The following is a 10,634-nucleotide window of genomic DNA, read 5'->3' as shown; positions in this document are numbered from 1 at the left end:
CCTTCAATCTACTGAATGAACAATAGATAAATGGGCTATGTTTTGGGTCATTAGAAACCCTCAAAAACGTATCCAAGACATTTCCCAAGATGCCCTAAAAAAAAAAAAAAACCCCATTAAAGGGGCGGAAATTATGCACACACATGGCAACATCGATGCTGGAGACTTTGGGTTTGGCTTGGAATATGGAATGAGTGGTTGGTTTGTTTGATTGAATGTGAAATTTCATTTATTTGGTGTGAATGCAGGGAAGATTGAAGGAAAGTGAACGGTGTAGAAAAAAGGAACTTTTTACATCCATTTGTCATAGATGCCACGACTTACATGTTGCTAATGAGATGAGCTCCACACAAGTCATCCTTGTTCTTGTTTTATGCCATGCACATGGCGTCCCAAGTAAGATTATCTACTAACAATTCAAATAGAACATGACAAAAATTTGCAATGTTAGAATAATGCTACCATAAATAATTTGAGATTATTCGATATTTGATCGGTATCACTTTCAATCATCATCTAAACTCGAAAAAAGTTGTAGAGTAGGAAAATTTTCAAATTGGTTTCAAACCAACCCTTAATGGTCATTTCTTTCCTTTCTAACTCGTGAAATTCAAATCCTCAAATACATACTTCTTTTCTTTCCCGGGGTATTAATCTATAGGTTGCTTTCAAATCAATCATTTTTTGTAGCTCCAATCTGGTTGGGTCACACTAACAATGTCAACAATCCAGACATGATAAGTTGCGTGGTTCAACATTTAAGCTTATACTAAGCAATTCAAACTAATTAGTTATCTAAGTCCTCAAATTCAATTATAAATGCATGATATCTTGCAAGATTTGCGATTATAGCTTTAGCTCAATACTTCCTTGATTTTTCTAAAAGACCAAATGGTACTGAGTTTCGAGATACCCCTATGGACTTATAAAAGGCTACGGAGTGAGGTATAAGATTTAACAAGTGCAATATTCTTTTTCTTTTTTAGCAAGAAAATATTATATGTAGAGCTTAGATCTCTAGCATATGGTTATTACCTAATTTATACTTACTAATCAAATACAATCCATACAATATATACTTAACATACACGGAATCAACACATTTATAGATAATCTCTTTTTTCGGCTCAACTACTTCCAAATTTATCTCACCATAAGGTTAAGTCATAGAGAACATAGATAAATAGAAATTTCCACAAAGCTCACAGCATAGTTCTACTAATTCAAAATTCTCTCCATCAATCAATAATATTCACAACTAGAAATCAATTGGTCATCAGTCATATTGCTCAAAATAACTTAGGATCTTACATGGATAAGCATTTTTTTTTTCTTAAATATCAACCAATTTTTTGTTTTTTGTTTTTTTTCCATTTCACAATTTTATTATTTTTAATTACTTTGTTAAATATCTTTAAATTATTAAGAAAATCCAACTACTCCAATTCTCAAAACTCCAAACCAAATCACTTGATGGCCTACATAATGAGTTATTTATTTTTTAACCGATATATAATCAACCAATGAAGATTATTTAATTTTGTGGCTATCAAATAAATTTTTTTCGGACTATAATATATTCATTCTCCCAATTTCGTATTTTCTCATCATATTTGACAGTTTAGGCTTCCTGTAATAGTTCTTCCCCCATTTTTACTCAATTACTGCGATATGTACGAAGTATATGATCAAATTAAGAAACAAAAAATATTTTTCAAAAATTGTTTTGAGAAAAATGTTATTATTCACCAATATCATATTTTTTCTATAATTTTTGCTTCATTTGTTCCAAAATTTAAATTTTTTTGAACATAAAAATGAAATTTATATTTATTTTTACAAAATAAAATTTTATTATGAATAAAAATTGTATGCGTTCAGAAAATTAACTATTTTTCTTTTCAGAACATACTATATTATTATTATTATTATTATTATTTTTCATGTCTTTCACAATTTTCTTGTCAACAAAATGATTTATTTCATACTTTATAAAAAAGCTTGATAAACACTATATATAATTTTTAAAACATTACCTACTATTCCGTTTATAATTATTAATTGATACTTATACTTAAAATTATTAATGGATTTTTTGATAGGAAATGTTTTTTAATCAAAAATTTTCAGACGGATTTTTTTTTCCTAGTTGGTAGTTATTTAATGAATTTTTATTTTTAATTAAAATGTTTACCAAAAGTCTTTTTCGTTGGTAATTATTTATCTTTTTATATAGTTTCCAACGGAATCATCTTTTGCTAATTTGTTGTCAATCCTTCGTATTAGTAACAGAATACGTTCATTGCTAAAATTTCATCTATGTTGCCTCCCTTTTTAATAGTGATTGAAGAATGACATATGCCATGTATTAATGATACAAGAGGAAGAATAATTTAATGAGCATAGATGTTTTGATAGACCGAATTCCAGTGTTAAGTATTTCCCCCCTTCCCTCGCTGCCGGGTTTCAGAATTCCTTAGTAATATAGCTAGAAAGGCTATTTCAATAGTAGCATCAAGACGACTATTGAGCAAAAACAACTCAGAGGGCTATTAGAGCCCCTTCCTATTCAAGAGAGGTCTTGGGTTTATGTTAAGCATCTGTGACATGTTATATAAATTTATTAATGAATAAATTTATGGAAGGTCTGAATTTTTTAAGTAAATTTGCTTTTTATCAATTAATTGATGCAATACATTATCTATGTTCAGAATACGATAAGCATCGTTACTTATTATAATACTAGTAGTAAGCACGTGCGTTGCATGTCTTACCTATTGATGAATGATATACGTATTATTTTTGAATTACTAATACCATTTTTTAAAATAATGGAGGTAATTTATATTGTTAAAGGAAAAATTACAATTGAGTATATATATATATATATATATATATATATATATATATATATATATGCTTTTATGAAATTATGTATATAATTTGAAAATGTTGAATAAACTAAAATGTGATGATGTGATTACAACATTATTTCTTTGTACACGAGATTTTTTTGTCAACGTCCTACATCTTTTCTTCTTTTTATCTTTTGCTTTTACTAAAAATTTTATTGTTTTCATTGAAACTCCACGAGAAAGTGCGACATATAGTTGTCCATGAGAGACTACATGTTTAAGAAGATATATTCCAATAGTAGGCAATGTTTGTCCTTGAGCCTTATTAATTGTTATTACAAAGTATAGACGTATTGGAAATTGTTTTCCTTGAATTTGAATGGAAATCTTTTATTATTTGCTGGAGGTAATGGGATATATTAATGCAACCTTTTAATTTTGCAACCTCAATTAAGTAATAACTTAATGCATAAATTATATTGTAAATTATGAAGATTAATAAGGGCTTTGATATATATATATATATATATGCAACCTTTCAAATTTGTAACCTCAATTAAATAATAACCTAATGGATGTATTATAATGTAAATCATGAAGATTACTATGCGCTTTGTTGATGAAAAACAAAAATTGCTTTGTTAATGAAAAATAAAAACAGAATAGATGAATTATAATGTAAATCATGAAAATTAATGAGATTTTGTTGATGAAAAATAAAAATATGCTTTGTTGATGAAAAATAAAAATTGTAAGAATAAAATATTCAATTGAACGAAAAGTCACTAAATTTTCGTTGATTTATTATTATTTTTTAATAATTACATGTCAATTTCACTCCTTATACTAATTCCAACACAAATGATAAATATAAATTAAATATTTCTCCACTTCTACTAATTCTAAATCAAATGATAAATATTAATTAAATTGGTTAATAAGGGCTTTGTTGATGAAAATAAAAAATTATAAAGGAAAAAAAAAACAATTGAATGTTAGTCATTGAATTTCCGTGGGTAATTTCTTTTTTATTCATGAATGTCCTCATTAATATATTAATACAACATTTAAAATATTTGTAACCTCAATTAAATAATAACGTAATGAATGAATTATAATGTAAAGCATTAAGATTAAAATTTGCTTTGTTGATAAAAAATAAAAACTCATTGCATAAACTATAATGTAAATCTTGAAAATTATTGAGGATTTTGTTGACGAAAAATAAAAATTGTGAGAACAAAATGGTCAATTGAATGATAAGTCATTGATTTTTATTTTTTATTCTTTTTAAAATAATTGAATGTCTGTTTCACCTCTTATATTAATTCCAATCCAAAATGATAAATATCAAATAATATTTCACTTCTTATATTATATTAATTGTAAACCAAATGATAAATACTAATTAAATTGGCATTCCAATTATGAGGGTATAGTGGGCATATAATTAAATATGTAGGTGTAAATTTGGTATTTAAAAATTTCTCCACCATCCTCACTTTTAATAAATTGTAGATGAGGAATGATATAATGAGCACCAATGCTTATTTTATACTGTGCTTATCTTATACTAACACCAATAACATGATATATCAATTTATTGATCGATAAATTTATGGCTCTCAACATTTGATCAAAGTTGCTATCCATCAATAATTTGTATGACATGTTATCGATGTTTACAATAAAATGAGCGTTAGTGATAGAGAAACGATATAATGAACCTGGAAGTTTATCTTATGTAATCATTTGTGACATGACATATAAATTTATTTGTGAGTAAACTTATAGTGGATTCAACATTTGAATTAAATTTGATATACATCAATGAATTGATATGATTCGTCTCGTTAAATAGTCTTTAAAAATGTCGAAGAAACTCTTCTATAGAAAATCAAAGCATGAGCAAAAGCCCCTAGTATATGAAATTTGTAAATAGCTTATTAGGCTTTTTCATTCCTGATTTGCATTAATTTTACATGCAAAGAAAACATTGAATATTTCAATGATGCTATTAAATTCCTGTTTGACAACCATTATTTCAAAATTCATTATTTTATATACTCATTTTCAATAACACATTTATACAATAAATATTCTATATTTAAATCTAAAACTTTTTTCTACTTTTAATCACATATTTTTCAAAAATTCAAAATTCAAAATTCAAAATATTGTTTTTAGCTAATAATGACTACGGCTTAAATTATTTGCACATTTTCTTATTTCTTTTACATTAATAATAGGGAAAAATGCTGCACAGATCCTTGACCTTCACAAAAACGCGCACATGCTTGTTTAATCGTATTTATACCTGCTGAGGATGGCATTGCAATGATTTCAAGGTGGACGACTAATTTGTACGTTTTTAAAAACGTTAGTGATATCCTGTGCAATTTACTCTTTAATAATACGTGTGGTGACGACAATTGGCAGCTCAGTCCACATAATGTGTGGTGTGTGAAAAAAGAAAAAAACGTACGTAATATCCTAATGAACCAGAAAGTCCTACAAATTGTGGTTCACGCAGGTCATCTCGATCCTTCCGCCCTTCGCTTCACAGTTCACATTCATAATCCAAGCAAGCAGCAATGGGATCTGAGGAAGTTGGCAACAGGCAAATCATACTCAATGATTACATTAAAGGTTTCCCAAAAGAATCAGACATGTCATTGAAAACTTCAAGCATCAAACTCAAGGTTCCGGCGGATTCTCCCAACGCAATTTTGGTGAAGAATCTCTATTTGTCTTGTGATCCTTACATGCGCAATCGCATGCAGAAAACTGAGGGGAGTTACATTGAGCCCTATACTCCTGGCACTGTAAGTCATTCATTTTCACGCTCCCTCAATTTTCATCCCCAATTTTGTTTGATGTATTAGTTCGTTCTGGAAAATGGGTTTGTTGTTCTAAAACAGTCTCCGGAGTGATCTTTGCACATTGTGATTGAACGATTGTGCTAGGATTTAGGGGCAAGAGTTAAGTAGGGTTTTTTTCCCAAGCAAGATAATAGTGCAATAATATTGGAAATGTAAGTGGCATTGTCTGCTCATTCATCACCAAAGTATATTAAATTGATGCAGCGTGAAGCGAAAATCTCAAGAACAAAAATCTGGAATCCACCTGGAGAATGAAATATAAATTCAAGATGTTTTATTAATTCAAAACTTCCTAAAAACGAAGAATTAACTCTATATTTATAAGAATTTGCATGAAAATATAGTTTAAAAGCCCTAAAATTGAAAAGAATTCGAAATAAACTAAATAACAAAAATAGCATTAAAACTTAAAAAAAGAAGAAGCAGTTTTCGAGTTCTAAATGGGCTCATCGTGCCCTTTCCGAAGAGGTATTACGGGCCCAAATCAGAGCTCACATGCCAAATCTGCAATTATTGTTTCTTCCTTTTTGGTCCAACTGTTCCTAAATCCACTTGGCCGTAGATTCTCTACATCATAAATTCAATATATTTGTGACTTTTGTATTGATGTAATTCTCTCAAGACACATGATTTGGGGAAAAGTAATGTTTCGTAAAAGACCACCTCTTGAATTCCTTCTACAATTTATGTAGGAAGCAACTTTATTTGCTGAATTTGTTTAACTATTATTAAAAATCCATCATGATCACTTAAAACCATTCACAGATAGCAAGAAAGATGGCATTGCTGGATTTATGATCAGTTACCTTACCCGAAGGATAAACCTGTCTCCCCTACTGATGTCAGCTATCTACTATTTCAGTTACCTCAATCTGTTTGATTATTTTATGTTTTTCTTGAGCTTCTCCGTTTATGTATTATCTAGCCTATTGTTGGATATGGAGTGTCCAAAGTTGTAGACTCCGCTCATCTCAACTTCAAGGTGGGCGACCTGGTTTGGGGAAGGACTGGCTGGGAAGAATACAGTCTTATTAAAGAACCAGAGACTTTAATTAAAATTCAGCACACAGATGTGCCTCTCTCCTACTATACGGGTATTCTTGGTAAGTTACTGTCTTAAAAATTGCATAATAACTGAATAAAGGTGTTCTGTTTTTGGTGCAAACATAAATGGGTTTACTTGATACGTTGAGCTCTTTTTTCCTATTTTGAGTTCTTGTGCAAGTGCGAAAAGAATTACTGGTCTCCTGGATAGCATAGAAGGATAATAAGCCGAATGATGATCGAAAAATATTTGCTACAGTGGTGATAAATTGCCTGATACGTTGAGCCTGTTACTTGCGGGCATATACATTAATCCTGTTCTTGATGGCAGATATGGTCGTACATTGATTTCTATTTGGAAAAATTATCTGGTGTCGAGGACAGTGATTAATTAACTTTATTTCAGGTTTTAGTTTTCTCCGGGGTAAAATATATATATTTGTTTTGTCACAACCTACATTGTGTTTTTCCAGACATTAAGAAAATAAGATGATCATTCTAACTTCTCAATTCTGAAGTACATATTTACCCTTCAAATTATAGTAACAGTTAATTGCCACTGTTTGACACATTGGATTTCTTTATTGTGAGGAATCATCCACATGATATCTGTTTTCAATTTCACCATCATTATATTCCCCTGCATCTGAATATAATTCTGTATTCATTTAAAACTCTCTAAATTTTTGTTTTGTCATGATAAATATGAATGAGCTTTTGAGTACTTTGCTCCCATATGTGCAAAGCGTGAATATTTTTCCGCGTCAATGGTGAATGTAGAATCTTGCAACGTTTTGGGTTTTATGGTTTTACGACATTTCGACCCCAAATATACAGCTGTCTGGATTACTTTGATGATGCAACATCAGGTTGCCTTAATTGAGTGTTATAAGCCCTAGTTTTTGTTACCTTATTTAGGTTAATTAAGCACTAAATAAAGAGGGGTCATTCTTTGTATTACACACAACATTATTGAACAAAATCAAAGAATCCTTCCTCTATTTTCTGCCTCTTTCTTTCTCTTTTTCAGTTTTCCCTCTCTCTTGCTCTTGTAACTCTAGCACTGTGAGCATTCGACATGATCTTTGTCTACTCAAAACTGTCAAAATCGGCTAACTTCGAGCACTTGCACATTGATAATTTGATCATGCCCTTTAGCAAGACAAATATAGCATCAGGCTGGATATGGCCAGTATTTTAGTTTGGTGACACTGAATAATTTGATCGTGCCCTTTAGCAAGCCAAATATAGCAACATACTGGATATGGCCAGTATTCTAGTTTGGTGACACAGTGACGTAATAATATCATATTTCTGGGTCTATCTTTTACAATCAAGGACAGACAATGGTAAATTATTACAGTGTTGCATCATTGTTGCGGGTGATTAAGAATATTTAAGAGAATGTGAAATTCTTAATCTTTATTGAACCAATGTGAAATTCTTAATCTTTATTGTACCAATGTGAAATTCTTAATCTTTATTGTACCAATGTGAAATTCTTAATCTTTATTGTACCAATGTGAAATTCTTAATCTTTATTGTACCAATGTGAAATTCTTAATCTTTATTGTACCAAACTTTTGTGGACTTTTTTCTTTTACAGTTGTTAACTGCTTGACTAATTTACCATATATTTCTTCTTAGGTATGCCTGGCATGACTGCTTATACTGGTTTTTATGAGGTTTGCTCTCCCAAAAAGGGTGAAACTCTCTTCGTTTCTGCTGCATCTGGAGCGGTTGGTCAGCTTGTTGGGCAATTTGCGAAGTTGCTTGGATGCTACGTTGTTGGAAGTGCCGGAAGCAAAGATAAGGTTAATGAAAAAAATTAATGCTGATGGGCGTGTGTAGATATAAACAGCTTGTCTTTTGCTGATTTTAACACTGATCAAGTTATTTTGGCTTATGTAACATCTAAGTTTAAGTTTCTGCCGAAAGCTAGAAAGAAGTTTGAGTTTGATCTTTGGGATACTGACAAGTTGTTCTATCAACAGAGAAGCTAGTGGACAAGCTTGAGATATGGAATCCTTCCATGCTATCCCCTGTTTGGTTTAGATAAAAATTAGATTTCTAGTAGATTTTAATAAAAGTTGATCGAATGTGTGGTTGAAAAGTTGTGGGTCTCATGAAATGTGTGACTAAAATTAGTAGTGATTTTGACTTATATCTTAATCAATTTTTTAGCTGAATCAGACGGGTTCTAATGTTCTTTTGACATTTGATGATGTATATTTCTTGGGTAGCAAGAGTTTATATGGTATATCTCTGAATATCAAAAGCATTTCCACTATATACTTACTTTGTCCATTGTTGTTCAAGGTTGATCTGTTGAAGACCAAATTTGGTTTTGATGATGCATTCAACTATAAAGAAGAGCAGGATTTAACTTCAGCTTTAAAAAGGTGAGTTCCAACTTCTCTTCTTCCAGAGATGAACGGTGGTTGCACTATGTGGGGTTTTATATGTTAATAAGTCCAGCTTCATGACGAGAATTGAGTTTGTGATTTGTTTATTTCCCCTTCAGTGTTAATGCCCCGTCCGTCCTATAGCTGCAAATATTTAAAATGCTTGCATGGTTGCTTTTCTGAACTATGCGAAATTCATAGTACAATTGTTATTTTGATAGATATTTCCCTAATGGAATCGATATTTACTTCGAGAATGTTGGAGGAAAGATGCTTGATGCCGTGCTTCTCAACATGAATAACAAGGGTCGTATAGCTGTTTGTGGAATGATCTCACAGTACAATCTCGAGCAGCCAGAAGGTGTACACAACTTATTCTGCACTGTAAATAAACGTATTCGCATGGAAGGATTTCTTGTTTTTGATTACTACCACCTCTATCCAAAATTTTTGGAGATGGTGCTTCCACTGATAAAAGAAGGGAAGATAACTTATGTGGAAGATATAGCGGAAGGCCTGGAAAGTGCTCCGGCTGCTCTTATAGGGCTTTACTCCGGTCGCAATGTTGGGAAGCAGTTGGTGGTTGTTGCTCGTGAGTAGTATTAATGTAGCAATAAAACATAGGATATAGTATGTGTAATAATGGTATTAGCACTGTCTTATATTTGCTGTTTCTCGAGTGGATTTTGTTTGGTGCAAGTCGGTCCAGATTCTCCTTTGTTTTCTCAATTCACCTGTGCATAACCAAATAACTAATAATAAGAAAATTTTAATCAGATTTTAAAAGGGAAATTCTTTCCCATGATCCCCATAAATTATCATATGTTTCACTTGTGTCACAATTTATTTTGTCACATTTAGGTCGTCAAATCGTCGTTTTTGATTCTTGTAAGGGTAAATTGAATGAAATCATTAAACTTTTCATCAAATGGTCACTTGAAAAGTACGTACCAACTTTTCATTATTTCATGTGACTATTTGACAAAAAGTTGAACAATTCTTGGAGATTGGGTGACAATTTTAAGCGAATATAACTATGAAAAGAAACCCTACATTTCACCATTTTTTTACTCAAAGTGGTTAAAGAGAATTTGGAGAGATCTAATTATTTGACTTTGTTTGATTAATCAATTATCACCCCTCTTATGACTAATGAAACATCTCGGTACATATGAAGTGCGAGATGCATGGATAGGAGTACTATATGGGTTGGGGCTGTAATTATTGTTAGATGCTGGAGTTGGGGCAACAGGAGGGGGTTTGAGAAAATTGCTCGTTTATGTTAATCTAACAATTTTAGATTTAAGTAAATATTTTGAATTTCTTTTCTCCATTTAAGATTTTCTCACTAGGAGACTGGAACAAAGACGAAAAACTTGATCTTGTCAACATTCACTCGACTTTTAATTTTTTTATTTAAAATTGGACCACATCCTAGAAACTAGGAA

The 10,634-nt window shown here is 30.9% G+C and overlaps 1 protein-coding gene across 1 annotated transcript; it reads left to right on the top strand.

Annotated features, from left to right (window-relative positions):
* The first annotated feature begins 5,306 nt into the window (after window positions 1–5,306).
* Window positions 5,307–9,967, top strand: LOC111406377 (2-alkenal reductase (NADP(+)-dependent)-like). Its single transcript, XM_023035807.1, has 5 exons — window positions 5,307–5,680; window positions 6,663–6,840; window positions 8,429–8,595; window positions 9,101–9,183; window positions 9,408–9,967. The coding sequence occupies exons 1-5, from the start codon at window positions 5,450–5,452 to the stop codon at window positions 9,784–9,786; spliced, it is 1,038 nt and encodes a 345-aa protein (XP_022891575.1). The 5' UTR covers window positions 5,307–5,449; the 3' UTR covers window positions 9,787–9,967.
* Window positions 9,968–10,634: the final 667 nt, after the last annotated feature.

The sequence above is a fragment of the Olea europaea genome, chromosome 12, assembly GCF_002742605.1.
Source record: "Olea europaea var. sylvestris chromosome 12, O_europaea_v1, whole genome shotgun sequence".
Lineage (NCBI taxonomy): Eukaryota > Viridiplantae > Streptophyta > Magnoliopsida > Lamiales > Oleaceae > Olea > Olea europaea.
This window is presented reverse-complemented; position numbering and strand designations above follow the sequence as displayed.

What these genes read in the sequence shown, in the direction of transcription:
- LOC111406377 (XM_023035807.1), top strand. Translation starts at nt 5,450, where the DNA reads ATGGGATCTGAGGAAGTTGGCAACAGGCAAATCATACTCAATGATTAC. An exon ending in CTACTATACGGGTATTCTTG is followed by an intron (nt 6,841 to 8,428) that starts GTAAGTTACTGT and finishes ATTTCTTCTTAG; the next exon opens with GTATGCCTGGCATGACTGCT. An exon ending in TTAACTTCAGCTTTAAAAAG is followed by an intron (nt 9,184 to 9,407) that starts GTGAGTTCCAAC and finishes TTATTTTGATAG; the next exon opens with ATATTTCCCTAATGGAATCG.